Genomic DNA, 20,298 nt, shown 5'->3' with positions numbered 1-20,298 from the left:
TATTGTCACCCTGCTTATTTAACTTATTGCAGAGTACATCATCATGTGAAATGCCAGGTTGGATGAAGCACAAGCTGGAATCAAGATTGCCAGGAAAAATATCAGTAACCTCAGATACACAGATGACACCACCCTTATTGCAGAAAGCAAAGAAGAACTAAAGAGCCTTTTGATGGAAGTGAAAGAAGAGAGTGATAAAACTCTCTTAAAACTCAACATTTGAGTTTGAGTTTGGCTTAAAACTCAACATTCAGAAAACTAAGATCATGGCATCCAGTCCCATCACTTCATGGCAAATAGATGATAGACTTTATTTGGGGGGCCTCTAAAATCACTGCAGATAGTGGTTTCAGTCATGAAATTGAAAGAAACTTGCTCCTTGGAAGAAAATCTGTGACCAACTAGACAGCATATTAAAAAGCAGAGACATTACTTTACCAAAAAAGGTTCATCTACTCAAAGCTATGGTTTTCCCATTAGTCCAGTATGAATGTGAGAGATGGACTATAAAGAAAGCTGAGCACCAAAGAATTGATGCTTTTGAACTGTTGCATTTGAGAAGACTCTTGAGAGTCCCTTAAACTGCAAGGAGATAAATCCAGTCAATTCTAAAGGAAATCAGTCCTGAATACTCACTGGAAGGACTGATGCTGAAGCAGAAACTCCAATACTTTGGCCACCTTTTGGGAAGAATGGACTCATTGGAAAAGACACTGATGCTGGGAAAGATTGAAGGCAAGAGGAGAAGGGGATGGCAGTGGATGAGATGGTTGGATGGCATCACCAATGCGATGGACATGATTTTAAGTAGGCTCCTGGAGTTGGTGTTGGACAGGGGAGCTTGGCATGCTGCAGTCCATGGGATTGCAAGGAGTTGGTCACAGCTGAGCGACTGAACTGAGCTGGTCTTAACTTCATTTTGTGGACCAATGTTAAATTCATTAGTTAATTATGAAAATATAAAGTATCATTATTAACATTCTACAGGTTTAAGACAGACACAGAAACAGACAGTAATTCACCTGCACATGAGATGTAGGCTTCCTCCTTAGGAGAGCATGAACTGCAATTCCAAGGGTCAGAAGGACACTGCCAGAGAGAGGTATCAGTGTTCCGACACCGGATTCCATCTACCCACCGGGGTCTAGAACCTTCTCTAAGAGCAACAGAAGAGTTGAGACTTCCACTGTCCCCACAGCCAAGCTGACTGCAGATGATGGACACAGTGATATCTTTCATGGAGCTTCGGCAGACACTGCCCCAGGTCCCGTTGTAGAAAACTTCCAGCCACCCAGCACACTGCTTATCCTCACTCACAATTCTGAGGGCCAGGAACTCTAAGATTGAAAGGGAGAAATCAGGACTGGTGAGAACTTCACTCAGTGCTCTGGGTTTTCCTCTCTCCTAGAAATAGTGCCCATTCATCCCTCAACTAGCTGAAGAGATACCCATTAGGTAATATGAGTGAAAGTTGTCTCCCTTTTACCTGACTTTGTCCATTTGTGTCTATCTTTTTAAACGTTTCTACCACCATGATGTAGTGAATATGAGCAGAGAGGAAGAGCAACCTGGGCACCTTCAGGGAGGAGAGCTGAATTCTTTTTCCTGACCAAACCTCTAAGAGAATGTGAAAGGGATGTGATATGGATATTGGGACAGTGGCAGGATAATGAACACACAGAAGTCTCATCCAAGTCCCTGGAACCATGAATATGTTACCTAGCCTGGCAAAAGGGATTTCACAGATATGATTAAGGTAAGAATCATGGGATGGTGAAATTAAGTTGAACTATTGTGGATTAACTATGTGAACTCAGTCTAATCACATTCTTATTTGGTTGGCCAGAAAGTTTCTTCGGGTTTTAAGTCAAAATAAAAGACATTTTTCATGTTCACTCAGAACTTTATTGAACAGCATATTCATCATTTTGTTCTACTACCTTGTGCCATTTTCAGGCAACTTCATAATTCCCTCTTCCCAAAACTTTTATCTTTCTAAGCAAAGAACTAATCCAAGTGCATTTTATAGTCTTACAGTGAATTTAAATTTTTTCCATTAAGAGAATTTTTTAAAAATCTAAATAAATGGAAATCCAAAACTGCAATGTCTGGTAAACACAGCTGATGAATCAGAACTAGCCAAACTATGGCAGTTTTTGCCTAGCTTGCAAAGAAATATGTGGTATTGCATTATCCTGATGGAAGATTATGCATTTTCTTTGGATTAATTCTGAATGCTTTTCATCAAGTGCTATTTTCAGTTGGTCTAATGGGGAACAGTACTTGTTGGAATTATCATTCAATTTTCTGGAAGGTACTCCCTTAAAAGAGGACTCCCTTCCAATACCACCACATATACAACATCACCTTCTTTGGAAGAAGACTGGCCATTGGTGTGGTTGGTGGTGGTTCATTTCACATGCCCCACAATCTCTTCCATTCCACATTATTGTGAAATATCCACTTTTCATCACCCATCACAATTTGTTTCAAAAGCAAAATGTTTTCTTTATGTTTAAGTAGAGAATCTCATGTAGAAATACTACCGTGAAGGTTTTTTTCACTTATGTGAAACTCAAACATCAAAGCAATTAATTTAACCGAACTGGTACAAATGACTTTCAATGCTTGCTTTGGATATTTTGAGTATGTTGCCTATCTCCTGCATTGTATAACATTGTCTTCAAATAATATCTCAGTTTGACTGTGATCAACTTCATCTTGTCTACCCTACTCTGCAGTACTGTCCAGTGAGAAATCTCCAACACAAAACTTCATAAACCACTTTTGATGAGTTTTTTCACTCACCGTACTTCCATACACTCCACAAATTTGTTTTGCATTTCGGTTGTGTTTCTAACTTTTCTTGAAATAATAAAGAATGATAGGAAGAAAATGTTGCTTTTTTATTCCATTTTCAATGTTAAAGTGGCTACATAAAAATTCACTAATTTTGATCGTTCAAAAAATATGTATGTGTGCTGATATGATAGCTGCCAAAATACAATCTAACATAATTGTTTCAAATGAAGTGAAAGACAGCTAAGTATTACTAGACCATCTTACAGAAAACATGAAGGAAACTTTTGGCCAAACCAATAGAAGCACTCTTTCTTGGCTCTGACTAGAGAGAGATGTGACTCTGGATAATGATTAAAGATGTGCAGCATTGCTGGTTTGATGATGGATGAAGGGGGTCTATGAGCCAAGGAATTAAGGTGGTTTGAAAAGAAACTTGATATAAGAAATGGGATTCTTCACCAAAGCCTCCGAAGTGATGTGTCCCTGCTGAAACCTTGATTCCAACCCAGGGAGATACTGCTGAACATCGAACCTAGAGAACTTTAAGGAAATAAATAGATGTTGTTTTAAACCACTATGTGGCAATTTGTTACAGAAGCAAACAGGAACTAGCACCATGGACTTAAGATTTTCGTCCCATATGTAAGGCAAGGTAAGCCCAACTTTCAACTGGAGTTGTAAGAACTGGCTCTGTCAGGAAACACTGCTGAGAAGAAAGGACTAGAACATCAGCTGCTGCAGGAGGAAATGAAAGCACCTCGTCTTCACATCTGCTGGAAAGACAGGCTCCATGGGAGGAAGCTTCCTTCTGTAGTCCTTCCAGCACCTTTTCCTCAGGGTTCAGACCACCCCTTCTCCAGGGCTATCACCCCTCCCCTAGACTGTGGACAGTGTGCAGCACAGACCTGAGCAGATGACCCCCGCATCCTGCTTGTGTCTGCAGTTGTGCCGCCCCCAACCCTGGGAAGGGCACCTCCACACATGAGACTCATTTCCTGTACAGTTCAGGTCGCCCAGCCAGATGGGTCCTGATCCTGCCCCAAAGTGAGCAGACCCTGTGGCATTGAGGGCTTCTCCACAGCCCAGCTGCCTGCACACCACGCGGGCATCATCTAGGTCCCAGCCATCATCACAGATGGTGCCCCAGGAGCCCTGGTCAAGGATCTCCACTCTCCCGGCGCAGGGACCGCCTCCTTCCACCAGGCGGAGCTGTCTGCTGTCTGAGAAGAGAGAAAAGGAACAATTGGGCGTTGACCTGGGGGATGAGAATGGTCTTCTGTCTTGTGGGACCCTTACCTGAGCAGTAGGGGGCGCTCTCATCTGAGGCTGCAGAGCCTGCTGGTTCCGAGCGGGAGTCGTTGCACTGGGGCAGCACCTGGGTCTGGTTTCCTGCACAAACAGCAATGATCAGAGGGTTTGTGGGTTGAAGAACAATAAATTGAATTAAGTTAAATAATGACCTAGTGATGAAGTCTAAGATAAACAATGTTAACATAACAGTAAGGTTATCATAATCTTAGGATTCACCTTCTCTAGGGAGAGTTCTGTGGAGAAGACAATGGCAATCCACTCCAGTACTCTTGCCTGGAGAACCCCAGGGATGGGGGAGCCTTGTGGGCTGCCATCCATGGGGTCGCACAGAGTCGGACACGACTGAAGCAACTTAGCAGCAGCAACAGCAGGGAGAGTTCTTCTGACAGTGCCACAATTGTTTTCAGTTAACCATTGCACTAAGAGTGAGTTAAGTAAGCTGTTTTGTTTCTAAATCTATGCGTAAATGGGAAAAGCAGAATAAAATCTTTTCCAAAGGTATTCTACCACTTTTTAATCTACAATGTCTGTTATTAAAAACAATACACTTATCTTTGACAAAGGAGGCAAGAATATACAATGGATTAAAGGCAATCTCTTTAACAAGTGGTGCTGGGAAATCTGGTCAACCACTTGTAAAAGAATGAAACTAGAACACTTTCTAACACCATACACAAAAATAAACTCAAAATGGATTAAAAATCTAAACTTAAGACCAGAAACTATAAAACTCCTAGAGGAGAACATAGGCAAAACACTCTCTGACATACATCACAGCAGGATCCTCTATGATCCACCTCCAGGAATATTGGAAATAAAAGCAAAAATAAACAAATGGGACCTAATTAACCTTAAAAGCTTCTGCACATCAAAGGAAACTATTAGCAAGGTGAAAAGACAGCCTTCAGAATGGGAGAAAATAATAGCAAATGAAGCAACTGACAAACAACTAATCTCAAAAATATACAAGCAACTCCTACAGCTCAACTCCAGAAAAATAAATGGCCCAATTAAAAAATGGGCCAAAGAACTAAACAGACATTTCTCCAAAGAAGACATACAGATGGCTAACAAACACATGAAAAGATGCTCAACATCACTCATTATCAGAGAAATGCAAATCAAAACCACAATGAGGTACCATTTCACGCCAGTCAGGATGGCTGCGATCCAAAAGTCTACAAATAATAAATGCTGGAGAGGGTGTGGAGAAAAGGGAACCCTCTTACACTGTTGGTGGGAATGCAAACTAGTACAGCCACTATGGAGAACAGTGTGGAGATTCCTTAAAAACCTGGAAATAGAACTGCCTTATGATCCAGCAATCCCACTGCTGGGCATACACACTGAGGAAACCAGAAGGGAAAGAGACACGTGTACCCCAATGTTCATCACAGCACTGTTTATAATAGCCAGGACATGGAAGCAACCTAGATGTCCATCAGCAGATGACTGGATAAGAAAGCTGTGGTACATATACACAATGGAGTATTACTCAGCCATTAAAAAGAATACATTTGAATCAGTTCTAATGAGGTGGATGAAACTGGAGCCTATTATACAGAGTGAAGTAAGCCAGAAGGAAAAACACCAATACAGTATACTAACGCATATATATGGAATTTAGAAAGATGGTAACAATAACCCTGTGTATGAGACAGCAAAAGAGACACTGATGTATAGAACAGTCTTATGGACTCTATGGGAGAGGGAGAGGGTGGGAAGATTTGGGAGAATGGCATTGAAACATGTAAAATATCATGTATGAAACCAGATGCCAGTCCAGGTTCGATGCACGATACTGGATGCTTGGGGCTAGTGCACTGGGACGACCCAGAGGAATGGTATGGGGAGGGAGGAGGGAGGAGGGTTCAGCATGGGGAACACATGTATACCTGCGGTGGATTCATTTTGATATTTGGCAAAACTAATACAATTACATAAAGTTTAAAAATAAAATAAAATTTTTAAAAAATTTCAAAAAATAAAAACAATACACATAGAGATCTCATGGAAAACCAGGAAGAAAAAGACATTAGAAAGAATTTCCCAAGTTATTCAGTTGCTAGAGTTATCTGATGGAGAATTTAACTCAGCACTATTGAAGGCCTCATAGAATTAATTGACAAAAGAAATTGACAAAATAACAACAGATAAAAATTATAGAGCTGAAAAACTTAACAGCCGATATTAAGTAAAGGATGAGCATTTCAGCACATTAGCTCGGCATAAGGTAGAAACAGTAAATAGAAGATCAGAGGACAAATGGTCTTCTATTCAGAGATGCAGGTCACATAATAAGTGTCCTGGTTGCTATAGTTGTTGTTTAGTCAAACAATCATGTCTGATTTTTTTGGCGATCATATGGACTGTAGCCCACCAGGTTCCTCTGTTCATGGGATTTCTCAGGCAATAATATTGGAGTGGGTTTCCATTTTTTTCTCCAGGGGATTGTCAAGTCCCCCAGGTGGAACTCAGGTTTCCTGACTTGGCAGGTGGGTTCTTTACCACTGAGCCACCAGGGAAGCGTGTCCTGGTTATATTGCTGTATAATAAATTTGCCCATAAAGCTTAGCCACTTAAACAAAAAAATATATACCTCATTTTGCTTAAGACTTCCTGGGTAAATAATTTCCGAAAGATCCTACTTGGCAGTTCTGTCTTAGAGTCTTTCAGTGGTTGCACTTAGATATCATCTGGGGCTGAAGCAGTCTGATGACTTGACTGAAGTGTGGTTACATAAGGAAATCCCTTGAAGCATTTTAGAGGTAAAGAGACATCATGTCTGCAATCTAATTCAGAAGGATTTTACATATTCATAGAGAAATGTGGTGGGAGAGGGACAAAGAAGGAAAGACTGAAACAGAGATAGAGAGAAATGTCAACTGGGGGGAGAGATTAAAGCAGAATACTAACATTGGGAAATCGAGCTAAAGGTATTCTGGATTTTTATATTATTCTTACAGCTTTTAGTCTCAAATTACATCAAAATTAAAAAAAGGAAAGGTAAAAACAAGTCAGAGATAAATCATTCCTAGGACACTTCCACTAAAAGAAATGCTTATGACATCAAAAACATAAATGTCTAGGAGAAAAATCTAGCAGAAGATGAGCAAAACCTCTGAGAGAAATTGGAGACCTAACTGAATGGAGGGATAAACATATATAATGTCAATAAATCGGAAAACTCAACATTGTCAGTCAATCACCTCCAATTTCTGTGAAGATTAACTCTTCTCAAACAAAATATGTTTATGCTCTCTCTCTCTTTTTTTCTTTTTTTTTTTTTTTTGGTGAAAAATGACAAGCTGGGGGATTTTTCTCCTGGTCCAATGGTTGAGAATCAGCCATGCAATGCAGAGGACTCAGGTTCGATCCCTGATGTGAGAACTAAGATCCCACATGCCACAGAGCATCTGAGCTGGAACCTCACAACTAGGCACTCCATGTGTCATAACAGAAGATCCCACAAGACATAATGAAGATCCATATGCTGCAACTAACACCCAACACAGTAAATATGTAATATTTTTAAGAAAATGAAAAGCTGATTCCAAAATTGAAATAAAGTACAAAAGAACAAGAATGACCAACACAGTTGACCAAAAAAAACAACAAAGGTAGAAGAGTTAATAATATAAACTCTTTACATTAAAATTATCCAGACTTCAATTCAGTTCAGTCACTCAGTCGTGTCCAACTCTTTGCAACCCCATGAATTGCAGCACGCCTGGCCTCCCTGTCCATCACCAACTCCCGGAGTTCACTCAAACTCACGTCCATTGAGTCAGTGATGCCATCCAGCCATCTCATCCTCTGTCGCCCCCTTCTCCTCCTACCCCCAATCCCTCCCAGCATCAGAGTCTTTTCCAATGAGTCAACTCTTCGCATGAGGTGGCCAAAATACTGAGGTTTCAGCTTTAGCATCATTCCTTCCAAAGAACACCCAGGACGGACATTATAATAATTAAGAAAATGCAGTATTGGTGCAAGGATAGACAATGAAACAATGGAATAAAATAGAGAGTCTTAAAAAACACTCAGACATATGCTTTTCTTCTTATGACAAAGGTGGCGCTGCAGTGGGGAAAAGAGTCTTTTCAGAAAAAGATTCTGAGTCAATTGGATGTCATATGAAACTTGATCTTATCTTACACAGATATCAATTGCAAAAGGGATGCACAATTCTATGCAAGAGAAAAATTATTAAACTTCTATGAGATACTCTTTGAGAATGCTTTTATGGTCTTGGAGTAGACAAAGTTCTTTTTAAAGGATATAAGAAGTGTTAAAAGTAAAGAAAGAAGTTGGTAAGTTATAATTTCTTAAGATTAAGAACTTGGCTCACCAAAAGACACCATACCATTAAAAAAATGAAAATGAAAGACCAAAGGTTAAACACACTAGATAAATAACATCTTTGTACCCAGAGTCATTGTCATGGTAAGTTGTAGCATCATATTTGCATTAGTCAAGAATAGGAAACAACTCAAATCTCTACTATCTATTGTGGAATGGATCAACTCATGGTCATGTGATCATTCAAAGATCTACTCTACAGAAATAAAAATGAATAAAATGCTTCTTTAAGCAACATGATGAGTGAATCTCAAATATAATGGTGACTCAAAGTTATACACAAAAGAAAATATACTGCATAATTTTATATACAGTTCAAACGATGAAACACTCTATGGTAGAAGAAGTTAGGTGAGCAGTCTTAACTGGAGAAGAGGGAGACACAGTTATGGGGAGACAACAGTGACTGTGGTGCTGGGAATGTTCTCTTTGCTGATCTGAGTACATGACTGAAGTCCACACTTAATGCTTATACATTGTTTTCAATGATTATATTTAAATGATACAAATAATATTGTTGCTTAAAAATACATATTTCCCTTTCTACTTCTTGCCCTGACTTGGAAAATGAATGAACAATGAGAGAACCACATTTCACCATGAAATATCTGACTTTTGATGCCAGTTTCCTGTCACTCTGCTCTACAGGACATTTCACTCCAGGAGCATCCTGAGTACCAGTAGCCCTTCACCCTCTCTTACCTGAGCAGATCACAGAGGCCGTGTTGCCATAAGAACAGTCAAAACCACCCAGGGCAGTCACAGGGCAACTCCACAGGAAGGACTCAGCCCCTGAGCAGTGAAATCGGGCTGTTGAGATCTGATCACCTCCTTCCATAAAGTGTGGTCCTCTGGGGGTGGAGATGGCGACTCCACAGCCGAGCTGACGACAGACAACATTGGCATTGGCCAGACTCCAGTGGGAGGCACAGAGTGCTCTCCATCGCCCAGAAATATTCATCTCCACTTGCCCCTCACACTGAGAGGAGCCATTTTTCATGAGTCGGACTTCTGTGTACATTGGTAGAAGAAGACAGGGTTTCAACAAAGTCTGATTTTCTCACCTGAACAAGGTAAGCAGAGAGGTTATAAACCTGATCTACATCTCACCTGAACAGACAACCTGGGCAACTCCACTGTGGTGACAAGTGCCTCCTGGACAGGGCACTCTGGGGCAGGACCAGAGCTCAGGCTCCTCCCCTTTACACCTGAACTCTTCAGCCCAGACCTGGCCACCTGACTCTCCGAAGGGCACGTGTCCCAGGACAGACACAACCTTGCCACATCCCAGCTCTGCACAGATGACCTGGGCAGTGGGGAATGTAAAGTTTCTATCAGACACTGGGGTCCAGTATTCTCCAGAATGAACTTCTACTTGCCCTGAGCAGGGTCCATCTCCTTCAGCTAGACGCATAAATCCTAAGAGAAACAAACAATGAAACCCAGTGAGTGTTCTTGATCCTGACGTGACAAATGGAAACAACACATCACAGGCAATGATGTGAATGCTTTTCTTTTCCAGGAGTGGACATGGAGAGAGAATTTGATAGTTGGTGTCAGAATTGCCTTTTCATGAGCAAGAATCTGAAGAGAAATTCAGAAGAATTTGCAGGATCAGTTTGGGATGACTGTATCCCAACAATGGATACTCTGAGATTGTTCAGAAATATGAATTCCTTATCTACAGGCCTGGAAACTACAGAGCCCAACACATATCATCAGAAATGACTGAATACCAGGAACATATAATTTATCATTGATTGGAGAAGTGAATTTGACCTTTAGGAGCCCAGGACTACAGAGCTCAAGGAAATTGCATAATGTTTTGGTGCTCAAACATGAATGCAGAGATATGAAAAACAGAACCACCCCAGAGAGACATGGACTATATCAGTGTAGAGATCTGTCATCCAGACAAAGTTAGAAAACTTTCCCGAGACTTGTGAGGCTATTATTTTGAATAGATTTCTCTCCCAGGAGCTAGTCTTCAAGTGATTTAGGTAAGGAAAATCATGAAGGAGGATCCATGAGTGCATGCCACCCTGTAGAGAGGTTGTCTGAGAGAAGAAATATAGACATTGTAAATAATCAACTTTTATGGTTTTTGTATTATATTTTTCTGATAATTTTTAATGGCAAAAATTCCAGGAATTTCTCAAGTGACTTCAGTGGGAAAGAACATGAGTTGAGAAAGCACTGAGAGTCATAGAAGAGGTGGTGTGGTCCTAACCATCTCTTTTGAAACCCCAGGATTTGTCAATGAACTTGGGAGAGAGTTCTGATTGGAAGTTTCAGGACTGTGAGTTTGCCAAACAGTTCCTGTTACAGATTTTTCTTCTGAGACAGGAATCATAGAAAATGATAAGGGGTGATATTTAACTGATTTTAATTCTGTTATTGTGCTTATTCTGTATTCATATTTGACATCAAGATGACAGAAAAGGAGATTCCCCTTCTCTCATTGTCTCACAGAAACAGGGTACCCCCAGCAACAAAACTGATCCTAAGAAAATAGAGATCTGTGAACTGCTTGATACAAAATTCAAATTCATTGTTTTGAAGCTCAATGGCCTACAAGAGAATGAAGAGAGACAAATAAACACAAGTATACATGAACAATTATAGACAAAACTATAAAAATGAGAAAATGAGGAGCTTCATAAAGAACTAGAAAACAATTAAAAAAAAAAAAGAACGAAACAGAAATTCTGGAGCTTAAGGATTCAATAATTGAATTAAAAATCCAAAGGAAAGCATCAAGCAAACTCTATCATGGAAATCAAAGAATCAGTAAGCTTGAAGACATTCCATTTGAAATTACCAAGTTAGAAAAACAAAATGAAAATACAGTGAACAGAATACATAGTGCATATGGGATACCACAAGCAATATATATATATATATATATATATATATATATATATACACACATATACTCATCAGTTCAGTTCAGTCACTCAGTCATGTCCGACTCTTTGCGACCCAATGAATCGTAGCATGTCAGGCCTCCCTGTCCATCACCAACTCCTAGAGTTCACTCAGACTCACATGCATCGAATCAGTGATGCCATCCAGCCATCTCATCCTTTGTCGTCCCCTTCTCCTCCTGCCCCCAATCCCTCCCAGCATCAGAGTCTTTTCCAATGAGTCAACCCTTCACATGAGGTGGCCAAAGTACTGGAGTTTCAGCTTTAGCATCATTCCTTGCAAAGAAATCCCAGAGCTGATCTCCTTCAGAATGGACTGGCTGGATCTCCTTGCAGTCCAAGGGACTCTCAGGAGTCTTCTCCAACACCACAGTTCAAAAGCATCAATTCTTCGGTGCTCAGCTTTCTTCACAGTCCAACTCTAACATCCATACATGACCACTGGAAAAATTATAGCCTTGACTAGATGGACCTTTGTTGGCAAAGTAATGTCTCTGCTTTTCAATATGCTATCTAGGTTGGTCCTAACATGGCACCCCACTCCAGTACTCTTGCCTGGAAAATCCCATGGATGCAGGAGCCTGGTAGGCTGCAGTCCATGTGGTCACTAAGAGTCGGATACAACTGAGCGACTTCACTTTCACTTTTCACTTTCATGCATTGGAGAAGGAAATGGCAACCCACTCCAGTGTTCTTGCCTGGAGAATCCCAGGGATGAGGGAGCCTGGTGGGCTGCCATCTATGGGGTTGCACAGAGTCGGGCATGACTGAAGCAACTTAGCAGCAGCAGCAACTTTTCATAGGCCAATGTAAAAGCATATTTAAGGTAGTGTGGTGAAATTTTCTGAACTAGAATTCAGTCACCAGTGAAAATATTTTTAAAAATTATTAATAGTTAAAATGTTTTCATATTAAAAAGATGATAGAATTTGAGACCACCAGACCATCACTACACAAAAAAATGTTACAGTAAGCCATTCAAACTAAAGGAAAATCCTCAAAGCTATGAAGACTGCTCTAAATGATAATTCTATGGGTAAATACAAAAACTATTGCACGTTTTTTAAATAATAGAATATTTAAGGCAAAAATAGCCACAACATTTTATAAGATTTATTAATTTGTTTCATTATTTGTTAAGTGACAAGCTATTATTTTAAGGGCTTCCTTGATTGTTCAGTTGGTAAAGAATATACCTGCAATGCAGAAGACTCTGATTCAATTCCTGAGTTGGGAAGATCTGATGGAGAAAGGATAGGCTACCCACTCCAGTAGTCTTAGGCTTTCCTTCTTAGAATTGTAAAGAATCCACCTGCTATGCAGGAGACCTGGGTTTGATCACTGGGTTGGGAAGATCCCCTGGAGAAGGGAAAGGCTAACGCACTCCAGTATTCTGGCCTGGAGAATTCCATGGACTATATAGTCCGTGGGGTCACAAAGAGTTGGACATGACTGAGTGATTTTCAGTTTTCACTTATCATGTTAAGGTAAAATGTGCAAGATGGATCAGTATAAGGACTTGAGCTCATCTCCTCTTACAAAAGCACCAAAATCACAACTAACTGATAAACAGCAGTTAAAAAAGCATGTAACCTATCAAAAAAGATACTCTACATCCAAAGACAAAGAAGCCACAATAAGATGGTAAGAGGGGTGAATTTACAATATAATGAAATCTCATACCCACCAGGTGAGTGATCCACAAACTGGAAAATAATTATATGACAGATTCCCCACAGAATGTTTCTGAAACTCAGGTCAAGCTCCCCACCCTGGTGGTCTGGCATAAAGAAGAGCAGCCCTGAGAGCACTTGATTTTGAAGGACAGGGGGCTTGATCATAGGAACTCCACAGGAACAAGGGAAGGGAAGGGAAGGGAAGTGAAAGTCACTCAGTCATGTCCAACTCTTTGTGACCCCATGAACTGTAGCCTGCCAGGCTCCTCTGTCCATGGAACTCTTCAGGCCAGAATACTGGAGTGGATAGCCTTTCTCTCCTCCAAGGGATCTTCTCAACCCAGGGATTGAACCCAGGTCTCCCGCACTGCAGGCAGATTCTTTACTGTCTGAGCCACCAGGTAAGCCCAAGAATACTGGAGTGGGTAACCTATCCCTTCTCCAGCAGATCTTCCCAACCCAGGAATGGAACCAGGATCTCCTGCACGGTAGGCAGATTCTTTACCAGCTGAGCTCCCATGGAAGCCCACTGGGGCCCAGGGAAAAAGTCATGACTTCACAGAAGTGAAGACCAGACCTACCTGCTTGTCTTATAGGGTCTTCTGGGGAGGTGGGGGCAGCTGTGGCTCACTGCAGGGACAAGGACATTGGTGGCAGAGGTACCAGGGTGTATTCATTGGTGTGAGATCCCCTGGATGCTGCCATTTTATAATAAAGATCTGGCCCCACCCAACAGCCTGCAGGCTCCAGTGCTGGGATGCCTCAGGTCAAACAACCCAAAGGGCAGGAACACAGCCTTGCCCATTAGCAGATAAGCAATCTAAACTCTTCCTGTGGTGGTGGTTTAGTCACTAAGTCATGTCCAACTCTTGCGGCCCCATGGACTGTAGCCCACCAGGCTCCTCTGTCAATGGGATTTTCCAGGCAAGAATACTGGAGTCAATTGCCATTTCCTTCTCCAGAGGATCTTCCCTACCCAGGGATCAAATCCAGGTCCCCTGCATTGCAGGCAGATGCTTTACCGACTGAGGTATGAGGGAAGCCCATAGCTCTTCCTGAGGTTATTGATATTTATCTCAGCAATCTTGATTCCAGCTTGTTCTGGAATCAGTAACCTCAGGTATGCACATGACACCACCCTTATGGCAGAAAGCAAAGAAGAACTAAAGAACCTCTTGATAAAAGTGAAAGAGGAGAGTGAAAAAGTTGGCTTAAAACTCAACATTCTGAAAACTAAGATCATGGCATCTGGTCCCATCACTTCATGACAAATAGATGGGGAAACAGTGGAAACAGTTACAGACTTTATTTTGGGGGGCTCTAAAATCTTTATTTTGGGGGGGCTTCAAATGATGAAGTAAAAGAAAGTAAAAGACGCTTACTTCTTGGAAGAAAAGTTGTGACCAACCTAGACAGCATATTAAAAAGCAGAGACATTCCTTTGCCAACAAAGGTCCATCTAGTCAAGGCTATGGTTTTTACAGTAGTCATGTATGGATGTGAGAGTTGGACTATAAAGAAATCTGAGCACAAAAGAATGGATGCTTTTGAGCTGTGGTGTTGGAGAAGACTCCTGAGAGTCCCTTGGACTGCAAGGAGATAAAATCAGTCCATCCTAAAGGAAATAAGTCCTGAGATTCATTGGAAGGACTAATGTTGAAGCTGAAACTCCAATACTTTGGCCACCTCATGTGAAAAGCTGACTCATTTGAAAAGATCCTGATGCTGGGAAAGATTGAAGGCAGGAGGAGAAGGGGACAACAGATGATGAGGTGGTTGGATGGCATCACTGACTCAATGGACATGAGTTTGAGTAAATTCCAGGAGTTGGTGATGGACAGGGAGGCCTGTTGTGCTGCAGTCCATGAGGTCACAAAGAGTCTGACATGAATGAGTGACTGAACTGAACTGAAACTCTTCCTGACCTCACAGCTGCCTCTATACACACCTTTTGACATGACCCTGCCCACAGAAGATCAAGAACTAGCTCCACCCACTAGTCATCAGACACCAGTCACTCCCACCAGGAAGTCTGCACAAGCCTCTAGATGAGTCTCACCCACCAGGGGACAGACACCAAAAGGAAGAAGAAGGACAATCCTCCAGCCTGTGGAAGAGTGACCATAAACACAGAAATTTACAGAAAATGAGATAGCAGAAGAAAATATTCCAGACAAAGATACAAAATAAAATCCCAGAAGAACAACTAAGTGAAGTTGAAATAGGCAATCTGCCTGAAAAAGAATGCAGAGTAATGATAGTAAAGATGATCCAAGATTTTGGAAAAAGAATGGAGGCATGGAATGAGATGATACAAGAAATATTTAACAGCACTAGAAGATACACAGAACAAAGTTGAAGAATGCAGTAAAAGAAATGAAAAATATACTAGAAGGAATCAAAAGCAGAATAAATGAGGCAGAAAAACAGATAAGTGAGCTAGAAGACAGAATGGTGAATATCACTGTTGTAGGACAGAAAAAAGAATGTAAAAATGTGAGGACAATCATTGGGACAACATTAAGAAACCTCTGGGACAACATTAAATGCATAAACATGCACATTTTAGGGGCTGCTGAAGGAGAATAGGCCTGAGAAAATATTTAAAGAGATAATAGCTGAAAGTTTTCCTAATATGGGAAGGGAAATAGCCACTGAGGTCCAGTAGAAACCCAAGAAGCACATGTCAAGACACACATTAATCAAACTGACAAAAGCTAAAGACAAACTATTAAAAGCAACAAATAGCTTACAAGGAATCCTCATATGTTTATCAGCTGATTTTCAGCAGAAACTTTGCAGGCTAAAAGAGAGTGGCATGATATATTTAAACTGACAAAAGGGGGAACCTGCCATCAAAAATCCTCTACCCAGCAAGGCTCTTGTTCAGTTTCTATGAAGAAATCAAAAGCTTTACAGACAAGAAAAAGCTAAAAGAATCCAACACCACTAAACCAGCTTACAAAAAATTCTAAAGGAACTTCTCTAGGAAGAAAATAAAGACATAGAAGAAAAAAAAATATGAATGAGAAAGCATACCAGTAAGGGCAAACATACAGTAAAGGTAGGAAAACATTCACACACAAATATGATACCAAAACTAGCAATCAGGAGGAGAGTTAAAATGCAGACTATTGGAAATGCTTTGGAAATTAGGAGATCAGCAACTTACAATAGGCTGCATATCAAAACCTCATGGAAACCACAAACCAAAAATCTACAATATATATTCACAAAAAAAATAAAATAAAAGGAATCCAAACACAGTATTAAAGATAGCCATCAAATCATAAGAGAAGAGAATCAAAGAGGAAGGGAAGAAAAAAGACCTACCAAAAAAATACAAAGCAATTAACAGAATGTCAGTAAGAACACACATATCTATAATTACCTTAAATGTAAACTGATTCAGTACTCCAACCAAAAGACATAGACTGACTGGATGAAAAAAAAAACAAGACCCGTATATATGTATTGTCACTTGTCCATGGGTCTTCACACCCCATTTGGGGGGCACCACTGCTTGGACCAGAGGGTTCTATTGGCACCTCCCCCAAGAACCCACCTGCTGATACTTTGTCTCTCTAGGAGCTGTGAGTATAATAAACTCACACCTCTCCTTGCCTGCACCTTTCCTATATCCCCTCTTATAGCAGCACTTGTCTGACCAACCCATGAAAGAATACAAGCTACCATGATGAACCTAATTAATGTAGGTTCAACGAGGCAGTTGTACCTGTATGAAATATTTGGCCTCACCTCCTTGCCTCCTATGACATATCACACAGACCTGAAGGGCCCAGTGACCAATGGATCTGGAGCCTTTATTTCCAGGGACAAGCAAGCCCTTCTGCTCCCTTCAACACCTAATGCTCTAGGAATAACTGTGTGACTGGAATCTTCACCCAAGAATGTACTAAAGGCTGTGATCTGTATCCCTATAGTTACTCTGGGAATGAGACTGAGGCTTTTCTTGCTGGTGATCCCATCCTATATCAGACAGGACTTACCTGAGCAGACTGCTCCAGCATCATGGGCATGGGAATAACCCTGAGGACGATAGTCTTTCATGGTAGAATACCCACACTGCTTGAGAGCTGACTCTGTCCCTCTGCAGGAAATATAAGAAAACCAAATGGGGCCAACTCCTGGTCCAAAATAAGATCCTTGGGGAGCATCAATAGCAGCTCCACACCCCAGCAATCTGCACACCACAGTTGCCTCTTCTAAGCTCCACTTGTTATCATTCACTGTGCCCCATTTTCCTTGGTGTTTCACTTCCACTCTCCCCTCACAGCGGCGACCTCCATTCTTCAGCCTCAGACTTATAGCTGTAAGAGACACCGACACAGGAGAGATTTTAGGATACCACACAGTAGTATACTGGCAAGTGATAAAAAAAAAAAAATGAATACTCTGATCTCTGAAAAAGAAAATCCTTGTGAATAGCACTTCTTGACTTCTGTGGTATAAATATTCCTACAATGGCCAACTCAAAGCTCCCAATGTGCTATCACTGAACCTGGAGCAGGAAAGGAGGCATCAGGTATTTCTTATGAGCCTGCAGAACCAGCTCCAGGGACACCACCAAGGAGAGGCCTTCACAGACTCTGGATGCTGCCCTCCCTATAGATGTACTCAAGGTTACAAGGGCTGAGCTTCCCCATCTCAGTTACAGCTCATGGCCCAGGATCTAGGGAGGAATCCTCCCTCTCCTTCCCTGTCCATAGGGAGCATCTCATCCAGCCCAGGAACAGAGGGCTGGGTAACAGGCTCTAAAGTGTCCCAGTTGTTCCTGTTGCCTGGTGTTCACATCCTTGTGTAATCCCCACACTGGAATGTACATAGTAACATGCATGTAACAAATAGAATATGGCAAAAATGAGGAGATGTCACTGAAGAGATTATGCTTCAAGATGACTCCAAGTTTTCTTTTGGTGACCTATCTTGCATTCTCTCTCTTGCTCTGAATAAGCCAACTGCCACATGTGAACTATTTATTGAGAGACCCTCATGACAAGGAAAGGAGGCAGGCCCCTAGCCAACAATCAGCAAGGGACTGAGTCTCTCAGTTCAACAGTCCACCAAGGTCTGGATGCTGCCAACATCCAGGTGAGTACATTTGGGCAATAATGACCCCTAGTTGAAACTTCAGATTATTGCATCCTGGCAAGATATGAAATGAGTCAGAGAACCCAGATAGGACATGTCAATTCCTGGCTCACAGAAAGTGTGAGATACTAGGCATTTGCTGACTTAAGCTGCCAAGTTCAGAACTAATTTTTTGCTTAATGACATATAACTAATGCATGGCTTCCCTCCAGAGTCAGAAGACAGGGGTCAACAAGCTTGGGGGTTATACATGAGCCCTCACTGCCTCACCCAGATGAGACTTCTTTCTGTGTGACCAGGTCTGCTGCCTGGTCCCACCTGTAACTGGGACCCAAACCATTTCTCTCCGTCACATCAGGTCTCACGCCATGTCCCAGGCACCTGCCTTCCTATTGGGAACTGAGAAGTGAGTTTCCATGAATCAGCTCTATTAGCTTTTAACTTGGGTCAAAAAATGAGAATCTTTCTTATAGTCTAAGGAGACGTGGTGCCTGGCATATGATTCACAATGCTCAGGTCTATGACCCACCCCACGTGCTCTCACTCTGGAAACAGAAGTGATGCATCACAGAGGGAATATCTGGGGAAATGCTGAACTGGAGAAGATCCTGGTGTGTAGTCGGCTCAGGCAGGTGGTCACAACAAGATACCACAGACTGGTTAAACAACAGAAATGTGTTTATCTTATCACAGTTCTGGAGGCTGGTAAGTCAAGATCAAGGTGCTGGCAAGGCTGTGTTCATTACGAGACTTCTGCTCTTGGCTTGCAGGCCATGGCTTCCTCACTGTGTGCTCACCTGGCCTTTCCTCAGGACACGGAGAGAGGGAGAGAGATCTGCAAAAGAGGGAGGGAGATCTGCCTCTTCTTCTCATAAAGTCACCTATTAGATTAGGACCACATCCTTATGATCTATTTAACGTTGTTGTTGGTAGTTTAGTCACTAAGGCATGTCACTAAGACACAAGGGCATGTCCAGCTTTTGTGACCTCATGGACTGTAGCCTGCCGGGCTCCTCTGACCATGGACTTTCCCAGGCAAGAATACTGGAGTGGATAGCCATTTCCTTCTCCAGGGGATCTTTCCAACCCAGGGATCAAACTCACCTCTCCTGCATTGGCAAGAGGATTCTTTATCACTGAGCCACCAGGGAAGCCTATTTAACCTCAGTTACTTCCTAAAGACCCTATTTCCAATGGAGTCAAACTAGGGGCTAGGATTCAACATATTAATTATGGAGCTACACAGTTCAGTCCATAGACCTGGAGAGGTCCAGGTTTTTTTAAGTACTGTAAATACAGAATATAATAAGACAATGTCCTTGTCTACATGTAGTTTTTAATCTAGCTCATGACACAAACAAGGAAATGATTTCATTACTGTGAAAAGTTCTAGATTTTCTCAGTAATGGTGGGCTTACTTATTGAGGCAATTTCTTCTGTTGAAAAAGTATAATTAATTTACTAAAAATTATCTTAAAAGCATTAAAGACCTGATAAAGTAGAAAGGGAAAATTGGGCCAACTCTGAAGGGAACATGTAAATTCACTGAGATTCAAAGAGATAGAAAACATAAAAAAAAAAAAAAGAAAGAAAGTAAAACTAACCAGAAATTCTGGAGCTGAATAATACAATTAGAGAACTGAAGAATTCAATTCAATACAGAGCATCAAAAGCAGTCTTGACCATCAGAGAAGTAGAAATATCATATGACATCCCTTATATATGAATCTAAAAAGAAATGAAAAAAGTGGACTTATTTACCAAACAGACTCATAGATCTAGAGAACCGAACTTGTGTTTGTTAAGGGGAAATAATAGAGTGAAGGGAGAGTTAGGGAGTTTGGAATCAACTCCTACACACTGCTGTATTTAAAGTGGATAATCAGCAAGGACCTACTTACTGAGTGTTATGTGGCAGCCTGGATGGGAGGGTAATTTAGGAGAGAATGGATACACGGATCTGTATGGCTGAGTTTCTTTGCTGTTCACCTGAAACTATCATATCATTGTTAATTGGCTATGTTTATTGTTCAGTGTAGTGAGAATTCCTAATAATGTACTTTCACAGCCTTGAGAAATTTCACAGAAATTGCACCTGGAAAAACAGCATA

The 20,298-nt window shown here is 41.3% G+C and overlaps 1 protein-coding gene across 1 annotated transcript in view; it reads right to left on the bottom strand.

Annotated features, from left to right (window-relative positions):
- LOC147372827 (antigen WC1.1-like) overlaps nt 1-20,298 on the bottom strand; it is a 54,308-nt gene that overhangs the window by 26,235 nt on the left and 7,775 nt on the right. Inside the window, exons 2-7 of the mRNA XM_086402114.1 lie at nt 17,086-17,406; nt 9,583-9,891; nt 9,175-9,483; nt 4,099-4,191; nt 3,708-4,022; nt 1,023-1,337 (exon numbers count right to left, since the gene is read on the bottom strand). Of these exons, the coding sequence (XP_086258240.1) occupies nt 1,023-1,337; nt 3,708-4,022; nt 4,099-4,191; nt 9,175-9,483; nt 9,583-9,891; nt 17,086-17,406 (1,662 nt within the window). The remainder of the gene's footprint in view (nt 1-1,022; nt 1,338-3,707; nt 4,023-4,098; nt 4,192-9,174; nt 9,484-9,582; nt 9,892-17,085; nt 17,407-20,298) is intronic.

Source organism: Bos grunniens, chromosome 5, assembly GCF_055505025.1.
Source record: "Bos grunniens cultivar Pamir isolate PY7600 chromosome 5, Bosgru_T2T1.0, whole genome shotgun sequence".
Classification (NCBI taxonomy): Eukaryota; Metazoa; Chordata; class Mammalia; order Artiodactyla; family Bovidae; genus Bos; species Bos grunniens.
Note: the sequence above shows the minus strand (reverse complement) of the source record. Positions and strands in the feature narration are given on the sequence as shown.